The following is a 25,231-nucleotide window of genomic DNA, read 5'->3' as shown; positions in this document are numbered from 1 at the left end:
CTGGGCTTGCTGTATAAATTTATCTGATTAATTTTGAAACTACGCAAACCAACTTTCAATAATTAAAAAGTTTTCCTTACACCTTGCTTGATTACCTTTTAATAGATGTGAAATAAGAACTACTAAATTTGTGATAAATACCGAAAACAATCAGAAGAGTCGAAAAGAAGCATTCAAAAAATTGTGTAAATAACGAGTAGGTTTCTAATAATACGATAATTTCACAGGATGCCTATAATGGATCTGGCAGCTAATGAGCAAATCATTTTTACTTTTTTTTTTATTTAAAACATACGAAAAGATTCTCTTTTTTTGCTGCAAACAAAATTTACTGTAATTGAACCTAGAATTGGTAGCAAAGGCATTACACCGTATTACTGTAAACTTCACTAATGTTTGTGTTTTTAGGCGCATGATGAACATGATTACTCAAGAAAGTAACCAGCGACTATGTCAAATTTGCTTCTGATCATTGACTCGGTTTCACAAAAAATAAGAGACAGGAGGAAGTTGGAAGAGTTTGGACAGAATCCCGATGAAGAAATTGAGTCTTCATTGAAAGATGTTCGGCAAGAATTGCAAAAACTTAATGAGGAGCAATCGCGATTAGAGAAAAATGCACAAATCCCAGAGTACAGAGTACGAGAATCCGAAGCATTTCTTATTAGAATGCAAAGGAGGTTAGAGTCTGCTGAGGAAGAGTTTGAGAAGCAGCGGCGTGCATCCTCAATTCCTGCTGACGGAACAAGTGCCTTTTCTGCAAACCCGCAAGTTGCAAGTACGAATAATAAGTTAACTCCCCTTCCTTCTTTACAAAAAACGACTTCGAGTAGTGAGGGATCTGATATTGAGATGGAGGCCATGTATCCGGTTGATGGCAATGACCCTGATCCCATAAACGTAAACGTTTTGGCTCAAATGCATCAGCAAATGCTCAACGAACAAGAAGAATCTTTAGGAGGGATCGAAGCAAGTGTCCAAAGGCAAAAGCGGATGGGATATGCAATGAATACAGAATTGTCCGAACAAAATGTTTTACTAGATAATATGAATAATGATGCTGATCGAATTGAGAGGAGGTTTGATCATGCAAAAAATCGATTAAACAAGGTCAGCCGAAAGGCTAAACAGTATCCCAGATGCTTTATTATTTTGCTCCTTTGTGCGTTGTTATTACTTGTGGCTTCCATTTAGGGTGCAAATAAATATCACTTAGCAATTGTACTTGCTGTAACTCTGTTACACTTTCACTTAATTCTTTTATTTCACGTCCTCTTTGAACTAGGCTATATAGTTCTTTTATTTATATTTAATAACCGTGATATTTACGAACTTTTTTTTTACGATTTTGAAAATGTTTTTGTGATCTTCAACTTCTTTTGCTAAACGAACCTTCCCTTTATAGGGAATACAGAAATTAACTTTTTCGTACATTCCAGTTTCTAACCATTGACTGTCTTTCTACTTTAGTAATTATTTTTCTGCTAGCGCATTTCTTATCGAAATCATTTTTGTGTTCTTTTAAGGGCCGTCCCCCTTGTTCACAAAGCTAGTTTTGACGACTTAAATCAAGTGAATATAGTGCATGCAGAGTGAATGCTTAATAACCATTTGTTACAAACTTTGTTTCGCTAATAACTCCTTATTTGACATTTGAATAAATAACCTATTAGACTTTCAAAATTTTTAGATTCAGGGCAGTAAACAATAAACAACAATATCTTCAATTAGCTGTATCAATTTATTTTCAGAAGTTTTGCTATATTATTCCTTCATCTCATTAAAAAATATTCTCTTCTATTATTAAACATACGTAGTCATGTTATCATTATCATTATTAAGGAAAAGTTTGAACGAGTAGATTCTTTCTTGAGAATTAAGGGAACATGTGCTTGAATGCCATTTTTTTCATCTTAAATATAAAGCCTCCGTTGCTATTGTTAACCATATCACGCTGAACCTTTTTTGATAATAAAATATCAGAAGCAACCCTCTTAACTAATGTGTTGTGAACCTCTCAGCATTGCATATCTTAGCGTAATTAAATATTCGGTAAAAGAGGATCGTTTTCCTATCAACAATTGAACCCCAAATCAAAATATTCAAAACTTCAGATCAATCCTTAAATTAATTAAAAACCGAATCAAAGCTAGTTGATTTTTGTTTAAAAAAACTAAAAGATGCATTTCATTAAGAAACAAATAGTATAAAATATAAAGATATGAAAAAAATTAAAATGAGGGCGGTTGATTCCGATTATTATCTGTAAGCAAACCGGAAGTTTCGGATACAGGATAATTAAAGTCTGAAGACCAATTTGCCCCATTGTTATTGAATGAATTAAAATTAAAGAAAGGAATTGAATTGGAATTATCTAATTTCTCAGACTGAAAATTAGTCTCCATTTGATCCCCTTCGTTGTTCAATGAATTTGAATTCTCAACGCCTTCAAAATTGTAAGAGTCAAAATATCCCATCGAAGCGAAGGCCTGATCTTTATCGGTAATTTCTTCAGATAATGAAATGCCTTCTTCTTTGATGCCTTCTGATATTCTTCCTTCCATATCAACATAGCCTTTTGGAGGATAAGCTTCAGATGGATATTGCTCTGTTCCTAATGGCGAATTAACATGTGCATATGTGGGCAATCCAGAAGGGATCGAAGAAGGACTCAACGTTAATGGTTGCTGCATTAAAGATTCAGGGCTATAACAGCTCGGTGAAAAATTAGTGCCACTAGGCGATATGCAAGACTGACGCATATGTTCGAGATTATCAAGACGAGTATAATCCACAGAATTACTCTTAGGAGGATTCTGAAAAAAGTAACTATTTGATTTGTTGATCAAAGAATCTTTTGGTGAAGCATGAGGAGAAGGCATAGCCTGAAGATTAAGAAACGAAGCAGAAACATCAGATGGGCCACTAGGTTGATTGAAAGTAGGAAGATTTAAAGACTCACTAAAACTCATCCAATCCAATTTATCAATCTCGTACCCTTCAGGAATAGATTCAGGAAGTGTCATATTCATAGCGTAATTTCGTGAAACGGCGTTAGGTGAATACGGCATTCTAGCCAAACTTTCATCGTCTAATTGACCTGAAAGGCTTTCAGGTCTATTAAAGTCATAAAGCTGCGGGTGTTGATAAACAGAAGGCCTCAAATCGCTGGCAATGGTTGCCCTACGATAGTACAAAGGACTGTCGGGTCCATAAGGCACACCGAGACGTTGATCTGACCATTGAGAAGATGTAGGATTTACTGCACCAGATGCAGAGGCATTTACCGTTTCCCTCCCATTACCGGCAGAAACCAGCCTTTGTTGTTGGGCTTGCAACCAACTTGCAGAAAATGAACCTGAGTTGTTCGCAAGCTGCGCTTGTAGTGCGGCATGCAACTTTGGATAACGAAATTTGTCAATGGAATCTGCCTGAGGTAAAGAAATAACAGGTTTAGAAGCTAAATTTGTTGTGCTTACCGAAACATTTGAAAGAGAAGGATTGGGTAAAGCCGTTGTTGAACGACGTCTTCTTCGAGGTTGTGGATTCCTATGGATTTTCTGTTGGTGACGAAGTAGAAGATCACGCCTCGAAAACTGTCGACCACAACCTGTAGGTAAACCATCAATCTCACTACAAGTAAAAGGCTTTTCGTTGGTATGAGATCTGATATGTCGTTTAAGATGCTCCAATCGAGCAAAAGCGCGTGTACATGTTTCACAAACATATTGTTTAACTTTCTGGGGTGGGGCATTAGGGTCCTTTTTAGCAGCGGTAGAAGAAGCCACAGGTTTTGAATTAGAAGTAACAGAGCTGGGTGTATTAGCATTAGAGGTACCAGAATCGGAATTAATAGACATCAAGTTTTCCGAAACTTTTGATTCGGATAAAGTATTAGCTTTCGAGGCTATCGGTGCTAAAGACTCACGCGTCATGATAAAACAAGTTTTCAAATTAAACAATTATTTTCTTATTTTTCAAAAGAAGAATATGTTGTTAAAATAAAAGATATGAAGGGAAATAAAGCTTGAAAGTGATTGCAATCAGGATTCAAAAAGACTAAAAACGAAAACCGCAAAATAATTTTCGAAAATGAAATGCAAGATCCTAAATTAGTTATCAACAAGTCAGAAAAAAGAAATAGCTAAATAAATCAAAATTGACTTGTCAGAGAAATACAGGTAGGCAAAAATAAGCAAGATATAATCTGCCAAATAATTTTACCAAATAACGTTAATAGCAAAGCAACAGAATATGTTAAATATTTCTTAAGGACAACAGGGAGATGAGAAAAGTAGTTGAAGAAGGAAAATATGAGGAGAACTGTTGAGATGCCAAACTTTTTTTTTTTAAAGGGGATAAAAAAAGAGTGTAATCAAACAAAAAGCCACCGCGAAGAACAACAAGGAAAGAAGGTCGGTAAAATAGACAGAGAAAGAATAAAAACAATCGATTGAACCTGCACACAGTAATAGCACAGATAAACAAGAAAAGACACTTGAAAAACTTAATGTACTTCAGAAGAGTCTATTTCAAAAAAAGCCTGGAAAATAAATTTCAAAAAGATAAACGCCATCCACACTTTAAATAGAATTAGACACTAACTAGGAAATAAGAAACGTATTGTCGAAACAATGTACGTCAAGAGGAGAATCGGAAATGTAAGGAAAGGAGAAAGAATTAACAGTCAAATAATAACTGAAACAAGGCACGTGAAGGACAAAAAACGAATCCTATAACATATATACTAAATGTCTGATAGATTGGTTAAGGATGTCAATTTTATACATCCAAACTAAAAAATATAAAATAACAGACAAACGCTTTGCGGTTTTCCTATTTCACAAAGGAAAAACCAAAATTGAATGATAAATGAAGTGTATCCTATGCGAATTGTAAAGAACAAATCAGCTTTTAACACTTAAAAACGAATTTTAGTGCAATAATCTTCAATGATCTGAAACTCTGCAGTGAACTCGTATTTTACAATTCGAATAAATGAAGTTATTGCAACTTAGAAGTAAAAATCTTCTAGTGTAAAAGATTCTCTTTCCTTTCTAAGCTTACTAACTGGTCAAGTGGCGAAAAGCCGGATATCGACGATTAATCGTTTTTGAATGTTTTCACTGACTTCTAGTAAAAACCTTGATACTTTTAATTACTCAAACTTTCTGAATCCGTCAAAACTCTTTCTTAACAAATAATTTCAATCTCACTCATGTATATGGAGGATTGTCAGTTTAATGCATGTCGTTGTCGCGACTAAACAAATTTTATAATAACCTAATATTTCCAGGTAACACAGGTAACGATGCTTAAGGCACCATGTGGAAATTCTGAATCGACATTACATACTTTTGTGGGGGTAGGGTCAAACTACGGTTATCTGCCGAACAACATGTCCATGAGCTCGCAGATATCGTCCACTCGTTGTGGTCGATAGTGGAACATCCCAGTTTTAGCTCTTCCAGTAGATTTAACGGGGCGTTGCCTCCACGAAGAGACTTAACATCGCTAGCACACTACTAGCATAGTAGCAGTTCACCTTGAAAATAACTACACATACAAATATGCTACTATTTCGATAACGACATTTTAGGTTAACACTTGGATCTCCGGGTTGGCTTCTATCTATATGCCGATCGTTATGTGAATCGTGTGAAAATGCACATTTCTACACTTGCAAAAACTGACGAAAAGTTATAACTAAACACAACAGTCAACATAATAGTATGCTGTAGTAAACTAGACTTGGGCGTTCAAGAATTTCTTACTCATAAAAAAAAATTCGTTCTATTCAAAGACTAAATTTAAGAATCCCTACAAACTCATGTTAAGTAGCAGAGAAGTCATTATTATCAATCAATCAATCACCTTTTACAAAAATGACTTCAACAAAAAGGCAAGTCCATGTTCATACATAAATTTTGTTCATCATCGGATATAGAATTCATGCATTAAGGTGGTAGTTTCTATGCATACAAATCATCAGCACCATCATTTCCGAAGCTTGGTCCATTAGTATTACTATCAGCCGAATCAAACTGGAATCCTGTAAGACCACGCGAGGTAAGGAGTTGATGGGCATAAGCTTCATAACGACGGACTTCTGCATCACTGACAGAGCGGCGTGCCATTTTCATGGCCTCCTCCACATGATGACGCTGAACTTGAGACACAGATGCATCTTCGTCCATAACAACATCGTCAGCAGGAGCCTCTCCAGTCTCATTTTCGCGCTTGATGTCTTCTTCAATGCTGTCCTTGATGGCCAATTTAACAGCTCTTTGTACAACAAACTCCAAATCAGCACCTGAGAAGCCATGGGTCGCCTTAGCAACTGCACGCAAGTCAACATCTTCAGCAACAGGCGTATGTCTCAATTGAGTTTGCAAAATGCTGAAGCGAGCTTCTTCATCGGGTAAGGGAACGTAGATTAATTGATCCAAACGACCGGGACGCATCAAGGCAGGATCAATCTGATCGGGACGGTTGGTAGCACCAATAACAAATACATTCTTCTTGCTGTTAACACCATCCATCTCAGTAAGAAGTTGGTTGACAACACGATCACCACCACCAGAGTCACCAGCAGAAGCGCCACGTGCTTTGGCAATAGAATCCAACTCATCTAAGAAAACGACACAAGGAGCTGCAGCACGAGCCTTGTCAAATATATCACGAACGTTTGATTCAGACTCACCAAACCACATGCTAAGCAATTCGGGTCCCTTTACTGAAATAAAGTTGGCAGAACATTCGTTGGCAATGGCTTTCGCCAACAATGTCTTACCTGTACCAGGGGGTCCGAAAAACAAAACACCTTTGCTGGGAGTGACACCAAAACGCAAAAACTTTTCGGCATACATAACAGGCATCTGGACAGTTTCACGTAATTCACGCTTAACTTCTTCCAATCCACCAATGTCTTCCCAACGAACATTGGGAACTTCCACAACGGTTTCACGCAAAGCAGAAGGATTGCTGGAACCAAGGGCAAATCTGAAGTTATCCATTGTAACACCTAGAGAGTCTAAAACCTCGGCATCAATCTCATCTTCATCCAAGTCAATCATATCCATCTTTTCACGAATCTGTTGCATGGCAGCTTCAGAACACAAAGATGCCAAATCAGATCCAACGTAACCATGAGTCTCAGCAGCAATTTGCTCAAGATCAACGTCATCAGCAAGCTTCATGTTCTTTGTGTGAATACGAAGGATCTCTAAGCGGCCGGTGGGATCAGGAATACCAACATCGACTTCACGATCAAAACGACCAAAACGTCTCAATGCCGGATCGATAGAGTTAGGACGATTGGTAGCGGCCATTACTACAACATTACTACGAGCTTTCATACCATCCATTAAAGTCAATAATTGTGAAACAACACGTCGTTCAACTTCACCATTCGTTTTTTCACGCTTGGGAGCAATAGAATCTATCTCATCAATAAAAATAATAGCAGGGGAATTTTTTTCGGCTTCTTCAAACGCCTTCCGCAAATTAGACTCAGATTCGCCTGCCATTTTTGACATAATCTCAGGACCATTAATCAGGAAAAAGAAAGCGCCCGTTTCATTAGCAACTGCGCGAGCCATTAAAGTTTTACCGGTACCTGGAGGACCATACATAAGGATACCACGAGGTGGCTTGATACCTATACTTTTGAATAATTGGGGATGACGGAGGGGAAGCTCGACAAGCTCACGGATTTGAGCCATCTGGCGACGACAACCACCGATATCGTCATAGCCAACTTCTGCCAAGCTACTTTCTTCATCCTCACGATTAATGGGTTCACCTTCCCAATGAATAATTGTATCCTGGCTAACAATGCCAAATTCATCAGGAGCAACATCAACAACTTTAAATTCAACTTGACGCATACTACCCCGTACAACGAAAAGATCGCCCTTTCGAATAGGACGATACGCTTCAACAAAGTACGGCTTAAGGTAAACATCAAAGAGAGAACCAGTAAGACCCTCGACGGTATCAGCCAAGGGTAGTACTGAAATTCGTTCAGCATATTTAATATCTGGACAAGGATTGATCGTTACAATATCGCCTAACCTTACGCGCAAGTTGTTACGAACAACACGATTAATTCTTGCTACGCCATCTTCCATTTCTTCGTCAGTTAAAACAATCAAGACAGTGTCTTTCCGTCTCTTTCCTTTAACGACAACTGTGTCACCACGGAAAAGTTGTAAAGTCTCCATGGTATTGGACGACAATGTGATTACTGAGTTATCATCGTTGGTAGCGTCATCGACCACTAGAGAATTTGGTTTTCTTTTTTTACGAAGAATAGCTGTTGCTGTGTCTTCTGCACTATATGTACTGAGCTTGTTAGCATCGAATTCTAAAAAAAAGTTACTGCTACATCGAAAACATACTCTTTTGGAGGGTTTTCACCCTGAAGGTGTTCCACTTCTGGTTTCTTATCGGTCATGGTGGATGGTGCGTTCATTCGACCATGCACCATGCGCTTATATATGAGCATTCAATTTATAAAGATACATGAAATTATTGCTCAAAAAGGTAAATTATTTCTAAATATTCTTCTAATTGTTTTTTTTCTGTATAATAACATCTGTAAGCAGTTGAGTCTTTCTGCTACATAGCTGCCTCGCAAGGTCGTTACTACCAATTTCCATTATTTTCGCTAGATTGTTTTTATTTAACGCATCTCTAGAAAACACGTATTGTATAAATTGCCAAATTTAATTTATCTATTCTTCTTTTACCAAGGAAACGTCGTTGCTATTAGAATGTTCCAAGAACATCAATAGTAAACAATTTTCTAGTAAAATCTACGAGGAAATTTTAAACTACAGAAATGCAAAAATTCGAACGACCGCCCTATATCTAAATGTGCTTAAAACTTCATTACTAAGCATAAAATAAACATTTTGAGTGTTATCCGTTTTCAATTGAAATGAAACTTGGTTGGCGGTTTAGTAAGCTAAATATTTTAGTTTGAAACCCTTGCAATATTATTTATCATTATAACTATAAACATCAATTTTCTAGAAAGCGTTTTGTAAAAGTGTTTAGCAGTAAGTTAAGGCTAATCAAATATTCTTCTTTTATGGTTATTGATTGTATTGCACAATCAATAATAAAATTAGTTCAATCTTTAATAAGGAATTTAATGTGTTTTAAATATCCATACTTACTGTTCGTTATATGGCTTATGGTGTGGAATCCTTTATGATACACGCTGTCAGGCTCATTGTACAAACTGCTGAATCCCTACCTTAGTGGCCATAAAAATTAATCAATTGTAAAATGGAGGAGGGAATTTTATTAAAAAAATACGTTGAAAGTATGTTAAAAATAAAAAACTAGCTCTAACTGTTGCAGGTAGCGATAAAGACATACGTTACATGGCACTCAGCGATTTAGCTGCCCGACTTAATGATGCAAACCATTTGAAAAATCTCAAATTGGAGAGCTTTCCTGATACACTCGATGTTTTATTACAAGCACTGAGTGATGCTTCGCCAGAGGTTCAACAAGAGGCAGTTCGTTGTGTTGCTATAATTTCTAGCAAAATTCCACAAGATAAGTTAAAATCTACTGTTGAAAATTTGCTTTCTGGAGTTGCTGGGAAGAAATCGAAAAATTACTTGTCTGCTCTCAGTTTGCTTTTGTCCAACTCGAACGTCCAACCTTTCGTAAACAAATTTTATACTTCGACTGTATTCCCTTCATTTTTACAAATTTTAAAACAGTACAACGTTGCTCAAGAGGAATTTTTTGCAATTCTCTGTGTGGTCTGTGATTCTCTAGAAATATACCATTCTAATCTTTCGACTCTTCTACCTAACAATTTTGAATTGTGTATAGACGTATTCCAAAAATGTACGACACAATGCCAAAGAGAATTAATTATTAAAAAGGCTTGCTATCTCCTTTCTGACGTATCACTTTATGGGCCTCGCTTTGCATACAAATATATAATTGAGGTGCTTGATCGAGGTTTGGGACCCTCGACCCAAATGTCCGAGGTAAATATTTCTATTAAATTGCTTAACGAAATACTTCTGTCATCTAAAAAAGAAAAAGATTCATCTACATCATTCATCTCAACAGCAGTTGCTGACTACACCAATAAAATATTATCGTTATTAAAGAAGGAAGAAGCCCCAGATGAGTTAACGCAAAAATTGTTGGAGGTTTTAGGATTGTTATTAGAGTACCAACAAGTGAATATTTTGAAAATTTGGCCAGAATTACATGGTCTCTTAATCTCTAAAATTTCTTATGATCCCAATTTAATATCTGATACTAATGATGAAGATGATATCGCTGACTTTCTCGAAGAAATGAGTGACTATAGCAGCATTTACGAAGATGAAGAAGATGTATCTTGGATTGTTAGAAGAGAATCTTTGAAAGTCGTTTTGTCTGTAATTTTGTCACGTTTAGAGTATTTGCCTATAGTCCTTCAAGCACTAGGGACTTCTGTGGTTAGTAAGTTAAACGATAGAGAGGAATCTGTTTGCTTGATTTCTATCGAAGTATTAAAACAAGCATTCTTGCATGTTCCTCGTTGGATAGAGGTGTATGCAACTTCTAATGATAGAAAGCGTCGTTATGAAGGGTTACCATCGGACCGTTCAGCAATATCGGATACTTCTATTTATTTAGTGTCTGTAATTGGAAAGCATGTCTCTAAGTTATCTGATAAAACTCCACTTTCCATTGTATCTGAATTACTGAACCTAGTTACAGTGATTTTTTCTTCAAGAGATCTTGGTGTTCAGTCCGAATTTTCAAATCTGAGCTCAATTATATACCGTTTTCCTGATTTTTCAACCCTTGATATAAAAATTAAGCTGAATTTAGTTCGCTTAATATCAGCTATCATTTCTTGCGGCTGCGAAGAGATAGAAAACATGGAATCTAAAATGTCAACTATATTAAGTTTAGCGGTACAAAACAACTACCCACAACTTTCATACGAGGCCTTAATTACTGAGCTGTCATTTTGCAAATATATTCATAAAAAGCAACCCACTAACGTCTCAACAGATTTTTCCACAATGATTGATTCTTCACTTCAACTTTTGGAATCTAAAATTTCTGACTTGAAAGTTCGTTTAGCTTTGATAGATCTGGTCTCTCAATACGTAATTCTTTTCTATGAGCCTGATTTTGATTCTATATTCCTGAGACGTGTCTTAATTATTTTATGTAAAAAATTACAGGAAGAGCCCACTAGAAGTGCTGCTGCAAGAGCGTTATGTGATATTTTCATGTCCGTTACAGATATTACTAAGATAGAAAATGGAACAAAAATTTATGAAGAAATACTCCAGGATTGCTGTAGGCATATCGACAAAAGTGGCAATGAATTTACGACTGCTTATTTGGAACTATTAGAAGTGCTCTTGAAAGTTGGACAAAAATATCTCGCTGAAAGCTTGCTTGAACATATCTTAGGTTTACTGATCGAGACTCTTAAAAGAAACACTGAGAATACGGTTGCAATTTTAAAATGTTTGCTAATCATACCTTTGAGTATCCTTTTGAAATCAAAAAATTTACTAATAGACACTATAATTTCTCATCTGCAATCATCAACCATACATTTGAACGAAGAGTCCGTTTGTTTGCTAAGCAGAATTATTGCTGTTATTTCGAAAGAAGAAGATTTGGAGTTGATTATTAATTCTTTCACTTGTGCACAAAAACCTGTTGAAGAAATGGTTACATTGGCATTGATTGCTGCACAACTGATTTGTATTTTTCAATCAAAGGCCATTGTTACGTCTCTGAATAAAAGTTTTATGAGTCCTAAATCAGAAGTACGGATAAAAGTTTTCACAACTTTAATTTTTGGACAGCTTGATTACGGGAAGCTAACACTTCCTGCAAATGAGTACTTTGATACGATTGCAAGTAATTTAAACTCGCCGAATGCAGATGTTATGAAAGCAGCAGCTATTGCCTTAGGGTCGCTTACTAGTCAAAGTGAAAAATTCATAAAAGAATTATGTGCTTTATACGTCTCAGATGCTTATGATAAAGAACTTTTATTAATTTCCTTTTTAACTTTTCTTAAGAAATCAAAAATCGATTATGAAACAGCAGATAAAATATGGGATATCCTTTCTAAGGACATTGAAAACATTAAAGACTTTTCCACTTCTCCCTTCAGAACTCTTTTATCTGAATGTCTTGGTCTTTTAATTTGTAATGAATCTTCTAGCTTATATTATAAGCTAGAACTTTTATCCTCCAGTGAAGCTTCAAATCATATGCTTTTATCTCTTTCGGTGTTTCGTTTTTCGTTGACATTGGACTGTCCTAAACTGAAAGCTTATGAGAAACAATTTTTTGAAAAGGCGTATAAGCTATTTCAAAATCCAGACCTCGAAGTTAGTCAAGAAACGTTGCAGGTCATAATATCTGTGATAAAAAATAGGCGTTCTTGCATTGCAGACGTTTATAATGAACTTTTACAAGGCTTAATTTCCAAATCATCAGTTGATTCTAGTAACGTTCATGTTGTACAAATGGGCCCTTTCCAACATGTGGTTGATAATTCAATAAATCAACGGCAGCTAGTATTTGAAACACTTTATTCCTTACTGGATATCCCTGAATCTTTGAATCATTTAACCCATTTTTTACAGGTTTCTGTCATGGGGTTAGAAGATGAACATTATATTAAGCTAGTATCTTTGTCAATCTTGGAAAAACTTGTCGACTGCAGCCCTTCAATTATAGACGAGCAAGTAGACACTATTTTGGAAGCATTACGAAAAATTATAGAGCTTAGAAAAACTGAAAAGACTTTAAAGACAGATAGCGATAATATCCTTGATTTGGTTCGTTCTGCTTTGAGAGTTTTGTTTACAATGAAGTTGAAGTGCGACAATCCTGTAATTTCTGAATTCGAAAGTCAAGTTCAAAAGGGTCCTTACTCCTTGGAATATGAGGGAATAAAGAACGAAATCAAAACTACAATTAAAACTTGAATTTGAATATAATGTTGGAAATTCCCTTTGAATTTTTACTGGCATTTGATTACCTACAATATTTCAATGTTGAAACCTACAATGCGCTTCTCAACTGATATATTCATTAATTTCAGATGAATCCAGTTGACGCATTAAACAGTAAAAGCTAAGGTGTGCAAAATGAAACAGAAAAATAAATGCTGACCATATTTGTCATATTGTTAATTATGATAATGTTTAGAGGCATTTGGTTGACTTAATATATTAATTATTACTGGCTTGTTCTGGTCGTCAAGCATTTTAAAAATGACACTGCCATGTTAACGTTCAGTCTTAGTGTAACTTCTAATTATCAGTATATGAACAATTTTAGTACCTTTATCATATTATGGCTTCATAAACACCTGGCGGCTCGGTACCACAATCCCTGGTAAGAACCCGAATTCCGTTGCAATGCGAGTAAAACCCAGAAAAAATAGTCCCGAACAAACTTATGAGTACAAGAATTACGAATAATTCCAAGAGCAATTAACAACGCATCTCATTTGGCTCAATAATTAGCACAAACAGTTATGGAATTTTACATTATCGATAGCAAATAATCAAAACTACAATTTACTGTAAACCCACCAGTTATAATAACTAGCTTTTTTATAATTACTTATTATAAATAAAGATCTTTTCTCGTTTTAATTTACAAACTAATATATTACCAGCATTCTTTCCATTGCTTAAAAAAATATATGTACAAGTCAACGTAACACGACGTAGCAAGCTATGTCATAATACGCTATTCATAATAAGCCAATATATATATTATAACACGAACGAGGCTTCTTATCCTATGCAAAGGGAAATTGTTCATCTACTGCCGGGGTTCAAGCAGAGTAATATCAGAGGATAGGAGTTTTAAAGAATGGCAGATGCTAGAAAAAATAACGTCACGATAAAAGTCGGAATGATTGGAGATAGTTCAATTGGCAAAACATCTCTTATGGTAACTTATGTTCAGGGCTCATTTGATGAGGAAAGCACACAAACGCTTGGTAAATATTTACCTTTATTGGGAGATTTCTAACTTAACAAACTTAGGAGTGAATTTTATGGAGAAAACAATAAGCATTCGAAACACTGAAATTACCTTTTCAATTTGGGACCTTGGAGGTCAGCGAGAATTTGTAAACATGCTACCGATGGTTTGTAACGATGCCGTTGCAATTCTCTTTATGTTCGATCTTTCAAGGAAATCCACATTAAATTCTATCAAAGAATGGTATCGTCAAGCTCGCGGTTTCAATAAGGTATGAGTTCTTTCGTTCCGATATACGTTTATGCACGTCCGGGTTGTTTTGATTTTGTTTTTAGAACCGATAACCTCTGTTCGTGGCTAAACTTCATTAGATTACTTTTTATCGTACTCAGTATATCTCTAACTTAGTTACTAACGCTTTCAGACCGCTGTCCCTATATTGATTGGAACAAAATACGATCATTTCATGACATTTCCTCGTGAAGATCAAGAAGAGATTACCAAACAGGTACAAAAATTACTAGAAGTCGTATTATTAACTTGGTTAGGCACGTCGTTATGCAAAGGCCATGAAGGCAAGCTTGGTATTTTGTTCTACTTCACACTCTATTAATGTGCAAAAGGTATAATATCAGTTGATATACTATATTGACGATTTTTAGATATTCAAAATTGTTTTGGCTAAGGTGTTTGACTTAAAATGTACTATTCCTGAAATAAAAAACGTTGGAGATCCTATTTTGGAATACATCGATCGCTGATTTTTAATGCTTTACCATCTCTTTCTTTTTTTTTTTACTCTGATTTTACCCACACTCCTTTATCATGTTTATTTTCCCGAATTTTTGTGTCATTTAAGTATTGCTACCTTTTCCCTTGCTTTTGGTTTTAACGACATATTCATTTACTCAACTCTCTGTCAAAATATTTAATGAATTATAACCACGATCTCTGCAACTTTTGGTTTTTTGTTTGAACGAAATCTGTCTAATTAAAAGTGATCTTTACCAGTCTTTTGTTTTATCAAACTTTTAGTTGATATAGCTTTGCAGTTGAAAACAAGGTCTGAAATATCTTTGAATGTGGTATACTGTCCCTTTATGTACAAACATTATTTAAATTAATTTTTGATAGATTTTTATTCCAAAAAAATAACCCCTATATGTATTTCACAAATAAACCTGTTTTTCTAATTATATTTCTAAACGTTCAACTGTATATTTTCCAATAGCCATGTCAATTTCTTTACCACGGGCACGTTGGCTTTTACCTTTTCTTTTTTCGGAAAGAAAATCTTTTTTCAGTAAAGTCGCAAGATCACCCATGTCATCCACAATTGCTTTAGGTTGTGGATTGGCGTAGAACTGCACTCGTTCAGCATGTACGTCTTTTTTACGCTTAACAATTTCGGAAATTGCAGGGAGAACAAGCGACATAGCTGTTAAATTCGTTAGCTTTTCCTGTAAATCATTGTAGAGAATCCTCGCAGCCTCTAAGTTTTCAGAACTCGATGCAACGCCTCCAACACCCATTGCATCGAGAACAACAGACAAACAGTAAATGTACGTTTCCAAATTAAACTTAACAGATGCAAGGTTAGAGTCTACTACTAGGTTGCCCAAGGTTTTAAAGAGTGAATCAAAATCCTCGGGAACAAAAGCTAAAAGCAACGCTTCTCGGGATGTCGTGCTATCAAACAAAGATAACCTCGCTAAAGCACTTCTTAACAACTTAACCTTGGAGGAATTGATAGCTGTTTTAATTGCGCAAGCTATTTCATAGGCTGAAATATCAGAAGTTCTTTCCAGGAAATTAAAGGCAATGTCTTTTTGAAATTTATACAAACAATCAAACACGGAGCCCGAGAAACCTTTTTGTACCAGAGTTGAGTAGCTAAATAATCGGTGTCGTATTAAGTAATTGAGTGTCCCTGAAGCTGCACAACTGACCTGAAGCTCATTTTCCTCATCAAGGGAAAACAAGAGACTTTCAATTGCATGAGCAAATGGAATAGGAAGCACACTGCTTGTTTTAAGAATTTTGCAATTGTTGGCATACTGATTCTGGTATCGTTCGACAACACCTAGGAACTTAGCATCAAACTCTATGGTATTTTTTTGTTCAGCTAAGGAACGCAAGGAAATTAATTCATCACGAAGTGAATGATCTTGCAACTGTATATTTTTCAATAGTTGGTCACGCATCGAAGGACCATTTTTAGATTTTGTTAAAACTCCTTCGCCGATGAGTTCATTGGTTCCGCGTAGCTTTCCGATTTTTGAAGTACGTTTACCAACTGCATCGGCAAGAAGCATTTTTATCGGCAATGTATATGGTACAATGGCCAGTCCCTTCTTTAATAATACAGCAATGTATCCAGTTAATTGGGAGTTTTGATTCATTTTTTTTAAAGACGACTTATAACAGGTAAAAGTGAGAATCGTGGGTTTCTGTTTCAAATCGTAAACATCTTGAATAGTTCCGAATGTTATGTCCCATAAAGATAGTTGACTATCATGTTGAATTAACAAAAAATTATCCGAAATAAGCTCTATGTGTTCAATTTTCGATATGCTTTGGAAATGAAGAATTTTAATAAGCATATAAGATTTGGACTCATCATGAAGTGAGTATATGGATAGCCCTTCGAGGGAAATCGTATATATACTTGTAGAGTCTTTAGACATCAGAATGTGCGAAGGAGCCTGAACTTCCTTTAGAACCACAGCTCTCGTATTCACGAGACGTCTTTCAGAAACTGAAAAAGAATCTACATAATATTGTATAATTTTGTCGACATGTACACTATACAATAAATATACCATGGATGTGGATGAGGTGACATTAGCGCTAAAACTGGTAGACCCTGACTTTGGTACTGAAGAAGTTGTGTCGCTGTTCATCTCGATTTCCTTTGGATTATTATTAGTGCCACTTGCTTCGTTAGATGCTAATCGTACAGCATCAATAGGATTTGCTTGTGAAGGAACATACATTGATTGAAGCAATGTGGCTGATTCGTTAACGGAGGCACTCATGTGAACTTTGTCATCTTCGGGATCGAGAAACGCAATTTTTCCGTTTCGAAATACAATCACTAGTTGACCAGTTGACGAGATGAAATGAAGAGCAAATATTTGTTGGTTGGAAATATCACGATATACAACTTCGCTTTCCTCCTCGAGGTCGTTGAACTTCCAAAGAAGTATTTTCCATTCCCCATTACTTTTAAGAGAGGTGCAGGTCCAAATATAATGCCAATTTCCTTCTTTAATGTAGATGGGTGAGCAGGAAAACCGTGTCTTCTCAGGTAGAGGACATGAAGCGAATAAGCGTTCATCCTTCATATGATAAACTTCAATTCCCTGATTTTCCACTTGAACACATATATAATAAGGAGATTCAACTCCGTTATCCAAAGCAACCGTGCCAGCACTCTGAATTTCATGCTTTTTATTCGATTTATGAATATTCGAAATTTCGCTGAGAAACGATAGTTCACCAAAAGAAGCCATTTTTACTTTAAGTTTAAACACAATTTTCTGAAACTGTGAAAATTGGCAAAATAAGCGTTTCTGAGGTTCAAAAGTTTCACACAGCACTCGGTGGAGATGAAGAGAAGAAGTTACAAAAAAAAATAATTCCTACACAGCTTTGACCTCCACAAATACTAACGAAAATAGGAATTATTGATCAGTAAAATTAAATTAAAGTATTAGAAGCAATGGTTGTTCGACGCTTGTTTTCCACTGGAAAATTTGCGTTCTTACATTCGAGTGCGGTATATCTCGTTATGATACATAAAAACTTTTTGCTCTCAAGTGCTATAACAAAACAACTTTTATTATTTAGTTTTGTCAAATAAGAAAAACAGAATTTTTTTTGTAAACTACTCTTTGTACAACAATGCTACAAAAAATTCTCTTCTCGATTGGGTTTTTTTGCTTTGAGCTTTATTCATACTTGGACAACGTACCGATGTTTGATATCAATTGTGCCTTTATTCTGTGAACTTGAAACTCTAAATTTATTGTTTACCAATTTTTCTAATATAATAGGGATAATAAAACTTTTCTTTAATAAGTGAAAAAAACTGGGCAAGTCAAATTAGCATCGGCATACATGCTCTTGTTTACGTCCCATAATTTACAGATTTTATAGCTAATCCAAATTCAAAGTCCCAAATCACATCCAAAATCACTTTTCCAATAAGATTTAAGGGTCTTATTTTTTATCATTTTTTATGCTGATTTTTGATATTGTATTTAAATTTGCATATCCACTAACTTTTGGTAAATGAGTATGCTTTCTTTGTTATAAAAGTAGTGGGCAGGTCAGCATCAGAAGCATATATATTAACTACGCCCTTTACATTGCTATCCTAAGCAAAATTAATGGGAGATTCTGACGATTTTTATTGGAATTGGAACAATGAAGCAGTTTGCAATTGGATAGAACAGCTTGGTTTTCCCCATAAAGAAGCGTTTGAAGGTATGTATGCATAACAGAAGTTTAATTCAAAGAATTATTTGCTCGCCTCTCATTAATCCTTATTGAATGCTCTTTCTTTTATAGTCAATGGGGGATTGGGAACAATGAGTTTCTCCAAAGTTGGTTCAATTTCATGGCAATTTACTAAGAATTTCTAGACTACCATATTCTTGGAAAAGACATAGACCTGTTAAGTTCAAATGATCTTCGAGACATGGGAATTGAGAGTGTGGGCCATCGTATTGACATTTTATCAGCAATACAGTCAATGAAAAAGCAGCAGAAGGATAAACTGCAGCAAGAAAATAAGGATCAAGAACTGAAAAATATAGAAGAGTCTTACAAGAAGCTAGAGGAAAAAACCGAACATTTATCAGATGACAATGTCTCTTTAGAAAAACGTGTGGAATACTTGGAAACGGAAAACACTAAATTGGTAAAAACACTAAACTCTTTGAACTCGGAATTTCTTCAGTTACTAAGAAAAATTGCCATAAATGTTAAGGAAGGAAGACAGCTTACTACCGAAAATTCATCTGACACTAGTTCGATGACTCACCCTGTTCAGCCTTCACCATCTGTTCTTGGAAGTTTTGATTTAGAGGTTAATGATTCTTTGACAAACGCGGAGAAAAACAGAAAATTAAATGTGAACTTAACCTACAATGAAGTGTTATGCTCCATGTTGCAACGATACCGAATCGATCCAAACACTTGGATGAGCTATGATTTGCTTATAAACTACGATGATAAGGAGCATGCCATACCTATGGATGTAAAGCCACTTCAACTATTTCGAAACCTACAAAAGAGGGGAAAGTCGCCTTCTTTTGTTTTATCTCGACGCTCTTGTTAACTAAGCTTTTTAAAAGCCATCTATTTATGAATTGAATTTAATGAATAGTTTTCAATTTTTTTAATGACTCATTTGCAGATATTTAAGTTATTTTACTTACGCCTTGGTATGTTTATCAGTATTTAAAGATGGATTGATTTTTTTAGCCGTACCTCCTAATATTCTATCTAATATTCTATCTAATATGCTTAAAATATATATTTTTTTTTTTATTCATGGGGTATGCCCTAAGGTTTATTAATATGATATAAATGAATCTATGGAATGTATTAAGACAATGAAAATGAACCATGTAATATAATAACAGAAAAAATTAAACATTAAATTTTAACATGCTTCAACAGGAAATGAAATGACAAAGAAGGTTAACAGCCTAAAAAAAAAATTGAAGCGTGATTAGAAATTTTTAGAAAAAAATTGTGGTTTTTTAATGAATTTGAAACCAATGATATATGCAATATGTGAAGTTCGTAAATAAGGCGCAAAATTATGCCCCGAAACGTAGTTTACTCCGTCAATAAAATATTCATCATGTTGTACTACGCTTATTTTTGTAAGCTATGTATTAACAATTTCAGACAATGCAACATGCGTTGGGTTGCTTGGAGTACACGGTGGTATACCGAAATTTGGAAGGAGACAAGTAACTCATGTTAGACAAGCTTTGTAGAAAAACACGCATTTTTGGCTGAAACCAAATTAGTTCCTTTTCGCTTGATTCGGAAGATGAATAAAAATTTGGCTGGGGTTTTGATCCCGTATGCCTATTAACAAATTTAATTTCATCATTTGTTGGTGGAGTCAGTACTTTTGATAATTTTCTACGCTTAGAGAAATGTTCATTTTTTTTTTTCTTTGAGAAAAAACGAAAATCAATTTCAAGGATTTCATCTGACTGATTTAATTCATGGACATTAAAACTGAAACAGTCGGAATCCCGTATAGAGCCGGTAGATAAATCAGAAAGTCTAGATTCCGATGCCAAAGTAGAAGCGAAAAGAATTGAACTTGAAGAGGACGATTCACTAGAAAATGTAAATCTGCTAGGTAGGTCGGAAAGTGATAAGACGGACATTGAATATAAATAAAAAAGTGTGAAGCCAGAAGGCTACGTATATATACCCATTATTGTATTCACAAATTTGGAGGTTGAATTTGGATATCTATGCTTTGGTCCATGAAAATTTGGGACTCTATGCTTTCAAACGTCAAAATTTCCACCCAGCCATCATCCTTAAGTTTACGATCGAAGTAGCTTAAATTGTGTTTTAACGTACCACGTAAATAAATTTTTAAAATCAATTTAATGATGAATGTTCTGCGATATTATATAGCATTCAGGTATTCACTAGGTTGCTCTTGTGGGCTCCAAAGGCCTGAGTGGGGGCCTAAGTATTCATTAGCTACTTGACTACAAGTGCAATAAATGTGGGTTAAAAGTCCTATGTGGGGTACAAAAAACTGTAAAAGAGGTAGCAATAAGAAGCAAAGATGTAAGGGAATCAGCAAGGAACTAAAAAGTAATTATTCAAACAAAAAGAATCTTGTAAAAGTATCATAACAATTATCTGACTTATGAAAAACCGTTTGATGCATAACAATTTGTAAACAACACTCATGGTTAAGTAACACAAACACGAGCTTGTAAGGTGTACTTAAACCGACTTAGTACCTACCGAACGAGTTTCTTCCTACAATTGGCATACATTGAGGTGTGGGAATTGTAGTAATTTTGTCAAACTATATTAAAGATTATGGAACATGACTTAGAAAGACTTTGTTTCATTGGGGGTTATGATAATGACAGTAAGTAAACAGAGTAACAATACTTGTTGCGTTTCCGAAGCTAATCAAATTTATAAATATAGATGATAAAGTCATCGTTGTAGTGACCAAAAATCTCGAGTTATTTAAAAAATATGATGATATAAACCTCATAAAGGAAGCGTATAATCACGTCCATAAACTCATTCAGAAGGACGAACGATATACGGCGGTGTTCTTTGCACATGACAGTACAGTGTTTTCATATCTTGGGCTTTCTCTCAAAGCCTACTATGGTATGGATTACTATTTACACAAGAATGTTAAAGCCGTCTACGTGATTCATACAGATTGGATGTCAAAAGTTGCCATACGAACATTGTTGTCCATTGCTAGCCCCAAATTCACTCGAAAGTTCCGTTACTTGAACTCCATTTCTGACCTAAATAAGTATATTCCCCTCTCTCATTTAAAGCTTCCTCCCATAGTTTACGAATTTGATCGCAATGTTGAACCAGCGATTTTTCCTTCTAACCCTTCAGCCACTTCTAATTTTATTTTTCCTGTACAGCAATGGACACGTCCACCAGATGCATTGGTAGAAGGCATGCAGGTAGTTTCTAAGTCTCTACAAACTGAAGGACTTTTCCGCAAATCTTGTTCTCGAAAACACCTCGACATTGTCATAGAGTTGTACGATAACGGATGCATGGTTGATTTAGAAGCGTTCGGACCTATAGCAGCATGCTCCCTCATCAAGCATTTATTTCGTTCTTTGCCATCACCATTGTTTTCTGCAGAGTTTTTGAATGGGCTAACCGACCACATGGATTCAGGTATCGATTATGCGGTTAGTTTACAAAAGCTTATTGATGCTTCAATGGATAAAAACTCACAAAAGCTAGCTCGCTTAATATTTTCACTGTTGTACCAAATCACACAACATGAACAGGAAAACATGATGAACGCTCAAAATTTAGCGCTGTGTATTGGGCCCAGCTTTTCGAAAGCAGACAATATTGCTGAGCTGATGTCGATGAAAGACAAAGAGTATAACCCATATTGCTATTTCCTGGAATATGCAATTTTACACTGGAATACCTTGTTTGCCAATGAAGAAAACTGGGATTCATATATTCCCCAAGATCCCACTCTGCTGCTTCCTAAGACACCGTAATAAGTGTTTTATTCAGCGTCATAAGGCTTTTCAATAAGATATTTTATAGATGATTCCGATAATCAGATAATGGATCGTTACTATTAGAATACTCAATTAAAGATTCTAAGTACTAGGAGTTTTGAACTTTTGATCTTAACGATATATTTCTATTGTCTGCAGCATCAGACCCTTAAATAAAAATACTGCAAACGAATAATTGACTGGTAAGCAAAAGAATTAAAAAATAAGAAATGTATTTTATTGATATTTGAAGTTTCCGGTGCACGTGGTAAACAAATCAACAAAAATGGCACAAATAAAGAGATTTGCAGAAAAAATTCAGTAGGGAAAAAAAAGAAAACAGTGGTATTTAGTAAAATAGTTGAGAAAGCTTATCAATCGCTTTGACCGATTTCAGTATGTCAATCGAGATATTCACAAAAGATGATAATACGAAAATAAAAAAAAACTATATTTCTTCCAAGTATAGTGAATGCATATTAATGACACGATACCATTACATTGTACAACTAAAACAAACAAAGTGAAAAAGAATGAAGAGAAAAAGTCCGCTGCCGGAATTGAAAGAGGAGAGAAATTATGCACAAGGAACTTTGCCCTGTATACTCTAAGCCGATCTACTGCTATTCAAAGCAGGAGTTGGGGTGCTCATGGGACCAGTAGAGCCATGAGGTTCACGGAGAGGCAAGTTAAGCTTGCGAAGCCTCTCTTCATCTTGAGAAACAAGGACTTCCCACTGGAGTTCTCCAGGATAGCGTTCCTTGCGTTGCTTAAAGGCGACAAGCTTGGTTGGATTAGAAGGGTCGGTGACCAAGACTTCGCGCTCTAGAGGCTCAAGTCGGTTAGCCAAAGTAGAGAGGTAGACGCTTCCCAAGAGAACGACCACGGTAACACCTTGGGCGTACATTCTTGCCTGGATAAGTTTTTGAGGAGCAGTATCATAACGATTACGGGAGGCAGCGTACAAACTAAGACCCATGGTGGATGCCCAAGTACCAAGGATGATAGGCCATTTGTGCTCATTGAAGTAATAAAGGGCACGTTGATTCCAGGGAAGGCCTTTAGTGCTATAATCGATTTGATCGAATTTTCCATAACGCTCAGCTTCAAACTTGAGACCAGCTTTATCGGCGAAGATGATACTGGCGCCACTTCCACTGCCGATGACCAACCATGACTTTAAAGAGAAAGGCAAGCGGCGGAATCCAGCAGAGTATCGATTTCCAATAAGCCATCCAGCGATACCAAGGCTAGATCCAACAAGTGCACCTTTAAAAAGGGCCGAGTAGGTGTTCCTATTAAAGGCTTTGACTTCTTCGGGAGTAGAAAGTTTCATTATAATCTAAAAAAGGACGCAAACTAACGAAAAATGGGTGATAGAAAGGGAGGGAAATTCAATATTCTATAAACGAAGTAATTAATTGCTTGAGTTTTCGGTGTAGTGTGTTTCTCACTAGGATGATTTGGGTAAACTCCCGATATATATGTATTTGCCTTCACAAGAAAAAGCAATGATATACCAAGAAAGGAATAACGAATGACTCGGTATGAAAGCGTTAACTTCTCGCTCAGTTCAATTTTGCCTCTATATGTTTCAAGCTATTTTGTCCAGATCTAAGGACTTGGAAACGAGCAAATCAAGGTATGGTGGTGAGATTCGCTTGGGGGATAGACACTTTAAAAATGGGATACGCCTCTTCTTATTGGAATTCCTTACATCCGAAAAATCGTATGATCTGAGCCAATTTTTTAACGATACGGTTCGTTAAACTTATCTTATGTCCTTCGATTAGGTGATGACTTGCCATCACGTTCTAGGACGGTGAAATCAATTAACACAATGTACAGCAACCCGATATGGGATGAAAGCGATCAACTAACGTCAAGAGACAATGGGAATAGATACAAATTCCCGAAGGTATTAGTTGATGGACGCAAATTTTTAGTTAACAATGAGACAGGAAAATTTTTTGCCAAGCGGAACTAAAGAAGAAAAAAAAAAAAAAAATAACCACAATTGAGTTCCGCTAGTAATAATAACCGTATTTGTATTGAGTAATAATCACAATAGTAGCTAATAATCACGCTTATTGTATAACAAAAGTTCTTCTGAAAAAAGAAAACAAATGTGCGCCATCTTTGAAGAGTCTTTGTAGATAGGGGTAAAAAAAATTAGTAGTATGGAAACTGCGTCGGCGAAAACAAGGGAAACATCTTTGTATTGAAATAGGAGGCAAGTCAATTGATAACCTAGATTAAATGAAAAAGTTCCCGTTCAGATAAAGTGTGAATGTAATACTATACTACATTGGAGAATATTTGAAAGAAAGATTGAAAAAGGATAGTATTTGAGCAATCTTCTAAATAAAAAAGAAAAAAAAAATAAGAATGAAAGAAATGAGCAAAACAAAACAAAATAAAACGAATTTGAATTTAAAAGCCTATTTCTTTTTAACTTATTAATGAAAATCATAGAATGTTATAAAAATTAAAATTCTTTAAAATTAATTTATAGCTATTCTTCTAATCAAGTGGAATGTGCTTTATTCATTCGTTAACGGAAGTTAACGTTTCAAATTTTGATTCCCGAACCTTTAAGGTATTTTTTAAGTTTTTTCGAAACGACTAGTTTTGTCAAGAGTAGAGACATGTTAGACACGTTATTCAATAAAGAAGGCGGTTTCTTTACTTGTCATTGCATGAAAGGATCAGCTGGAACGGGATAATATGAAACATTATTTATTCATCTCACGATTTCTCATAGAAGTTGTATGTGGTGAACTTGTTGCAAAAGGGGAAATGAGTCAGTTTGGCTACAAAATCATTAAATTATATACTATAGTTATATTCGCATTGCATTGCATTTCTATTGTCATGTTTACAACATGCTGTTGCGAAGGATAACCTTTGTAGAATTGCTTTACTATATA

At 35.5% G+C, this 25,231-nt stretch overlaps 10 protein-coding genes and 13 long non-coding RNA genes across 23 annotated transcripts; 11 read left to right on the top strand and 12 right to left on the bottom strand.

Moving 5' to 3' along the window:
- The first annotated feature begins 434 nt into the window (after positions 1–434).
- Positions 435–1,679, top strand: fsv1 (SNARE Stx8). Its single transcript, NM_001018719.3, has one exon. The coding sequence runs from the start codon at positions 451–453 to the stop codon at positions 1,192–1,194; it is 744 nt and encodes a 247-aa protein (NP_593289.1). The 5' UTR covers positions 435–450; the 3' UTR covers positions 1,195–1,679.
- Positions 463–1,352, bottom strand: SPOM_SPNCRNA.2574. Its single transcript, NR_191942.1, has one exon. It is a non-coding gene; the product is annotated as a non-coding RNA (long non-coding RNA).
- On the bottom strand, positions 1,486–5,234 carry rst2 (DNA-binding transcription factor, glucose starvation sensing, Rst2). The gene has a single exon (NM_001018718.3). The coding sequence runs from the start codon at positions 3,933–3,935 to the stop codon at positions 2,232–2,234; it is 1,704 nt and encodes a 567-aa protein (NP_593288.1). The 5' UTR covers positions 3,936–5,234; the 3' UTR covers positions 1,486–2,231.
- SPOM_SPNCRNA.2573 lies at positions 2,868–4,092 on the top strand. The gene has a single exon (NR_191941.1). It is a non-coding gene; the product is annotated as a non-coding RNA (long non-coding RNA).
- Positions 5,235–5,431: 197 nt separating the features above from the next.
- On the top strand, positions 5,432–5,811 carry SPOM_SPNCRNA.2572. Its single transcript, NR_191940.1, has one exon. It is a non-coding gene; the product is annotated as a non-coding RNA (long non-coding RNA).
- On the bottom strand, positions 5,649–8,470 carry cdc48 (AAA family ATPase involved in ubiquitin-mediated protein degradation Cdc48). The gene is made up of 2 exons (NM_001018717.3): positions 8,403–8,470; positions 5,649–8,346 (listed from the first exon to the last, which is right to left on the bottom strand). Exons 1-2 carry the CDS (start codon positions 8,456–8,458, stop codon positions 5,973–5,975), a joined length of 2,430 nt encoding a protein of 809 aa, NP_593287.3. The 5' UTR covers positions 8,459–8,470; the 3' UTR covers positions 5,649–5,972.
- A 195-nt stretch (positions 8,471–8,665) lies between these two features.
- On the bottom strand, positions 8,666–9,054 carry SPOM_SPNCRNA.169. The gene has a single exon (NR_150587.1). It is a non-coding gene; the product is annotated as a non-coding RNA (long non-coding RNA).
- Positions 9,055–9,252: 198 nt separating this feature from the next.
- On the top strand, positions 9,253–13,618 carry knd1 (cullin-associated NEDD8-dissociated protein 1). The gene is made up of 2 exons (NM_001018716.3): positions 9,253–9,334; positions 9,373–13,618. Exons 1-2 carry the CDS (start codon positions 9,298–9,300, stop codon positions 12,996–12,998), a joined length of 3,663 nt encoding a protein of 1,220 aa, NP_593286.1. The 5' UTR covers positions 9,253–9,297; the 3' UTR covers positions 12,999–13,618.
- On the bottom strand, positions 9,377–10,255 carry SPOM_SPNCRNA.2571. The gene has a single exon (NR_191939.1). It is a non-coding gene; the product is annotated as a non-coding RNA (long non-coding RNA).
- Positions 10,365–10,797, bottom strand: SPOM_SPNCRNA.2570. Its single transcript, NR_191938.1, has one exon. It is a non-coding gene; the product is annotated as a non-coding RNA (long non-coding RNA).
- On the bottom strand, positions 12,266–12,551 carry SPOM_SPNCRNA.2569. The gene has a single exon (NR_191937.1). It is a non-coding gene; the product is annotated as a non-coding RNA (long non-coding RNA).
- SPOM_SPNCRNA.2568 lies at positions 13,222–14,739 on the bottom strand. The gene has a single exon (NR_191936.1). It is a non-coding gene; the product is annotated as a non-coding RNA (long non-coding RNA).
- On the top strand, positions 13,825–15,208 carry spg1 (GTPase Spg1). Its single transcript, NM_001018715.3, has 5 exons — positions 13,825–14,026; positions 14,073–14,281; positions 14,435–14,518; positions 14,559–14,633; positions 14,673–15,208. Exons 1-5 carry the CDS (start codon positions 13,897–13,899, stop codon positions 14,769–14,771), a joined length of 597 nt encoding a protein of 198 aa, NP_593285.1. The 5' UTR covers positions 13,825–13,896; the 3' UTR covers positions 14,772–15,208.
- utp8 lies at positions 15,085–17,746 on the bottom strand. Its single transcript, NM_001018714.3, has one exon. The coding sequence runs from the start codon at positions 17,523–17,525 to the stop codon at positions 15,204–15,206; it is 2,322 nt and encodes a 773-aa protein (NP_593284.1). The 5' UTR covers positions 17,526–17,746; the 3' UTR covers positions 15,085–15,203.
- SPOM_SPNCRNA.2567 lies at positions 15,214–15,547 on the top strand. The gene has a single exon (NR_191935.1). It is a non-coding gene; the product is annotated as a non-coding RNA (long non-coding RNA).
- A 625-nt stretch (positions 17,747–18,371) lies between the features above and the next one.
- Positions 18,372–19,599, top strand: ste4 (MAPK cascade adaptor protein Ste4). Its single transcript, NM_001018713.3, has 2 exons — positions 18,372–18,501; positions 18,660–19,599. Exons 1-2 carry the CDS (start codon positions 18,405–18,407, stop codon positions 19,355–19,357), a joined length of 795 nt encoding a protein of 264 aa, NP_593283.1. The 5' UTR covers positions 18,372–18,404; the 3' UTR covers positions 19,358–19,599.
- Positions 19,574–20,432, bottom strand: SPOM_SPAC1565.03 (uncharacterized protein; the record flags this gene model as incomplete). Its single annotated transcript, NM_001018712.3, has 1 exon — positions 19,574–20,432. One exon carries the CDS (start codon positions 20,430–20,432, stop codon positions 19,932–19,934), a length of 501 nt encoding a protein of 166 aa, NP_593282.1. The 3' UTR covers positions 19,574–19,931.
- On the top strand, positions 19,925–20,843 carry SPOM_SPNCRNA.733. The gene has a single exon (NR_151105.1). It is a non-coding gene; the product is annotated as a non-coding RNA (long non-coding RNA).
- A 207-nt stretch (positions 20,844–21,050) lies between these two features.
- On the top strand, positions 21,051–22,510 carry rga10 (Rho-type GTPase-activating protein). The gene is made up of 2 exons (NM_001018711.3): positions 21,051–21,163; positions 21,226–22,510. Exons 1-2 carry the CDS (start codon positions 21,112–21,114, stop codon positions 22,296–22,298), a joined length of 1,125 nt encoding a protein of 374 aa, NP_593281.1. The 5' UTR covers positions 21,051–21,111; the 3' UTR covers positions 22,299–22,510.
- Positions 21,062–23,950, bottom strand: rcf2 (cytochrome c oxidase subunit Rcf2). Its single transcript, NM_001018710.3, has one exon. It carries the CDS (start codon positions 23,635–23,637, stop codon positions 22,909–22,911), a length of 729 nt encoding a protein of 242 aa, NP_593280.1. The 5' UTR covers positions 23,638–23,950; the 3' UTR covers positions 21,062–22,908.
- SPOM_SPNCRNA.2566 lies at positions 22,795–23,301 on the top strand. Its single transcript, NR_191934.1, has one exon. It is a non-coding gene; the product is annotated as a non-coding RNA (long non-coding RNA).
- SPOM_SPNCRNA.2565 lies at positions 23,577–24,730 on the top strand. Its single transcript, NR_191933.1, has one exon. It is a non-coding gene; the product is annotated as a non-coding RNA (long non-coding RNA).
- SPOM_SPNCRNA.732 lies at positions 23,919–25,190 on the bottom strand. The gene has a single exon (NR_151104.1). It is a non-coding gene; the product is annotated as a non-coding RNA, possible alternative UTR (long non-coding RNA).
- Between the last annotated feature and the right edge of the window lie 41 nt (positions 25,191–25,231).

This window comes from Schizosaccharomyces pombe (genome assembly GCF_000002945.2).
Source record: "Schizosaccharomyces pombe strain 972h- genome assembly, chromosome: I".
Taxonomy (NCBI): Eukaryota; Fungi; Ascomycota; class Schizosaccharomycetes; order Schizosaccharomycetales; family Schizosaccharomycetaceae; genus Schizosaccharomyces; species Schizosaccharomyces pombe.
This window is presented reverse-complemented; position numbering and strand designations above follow the sequence as displayed.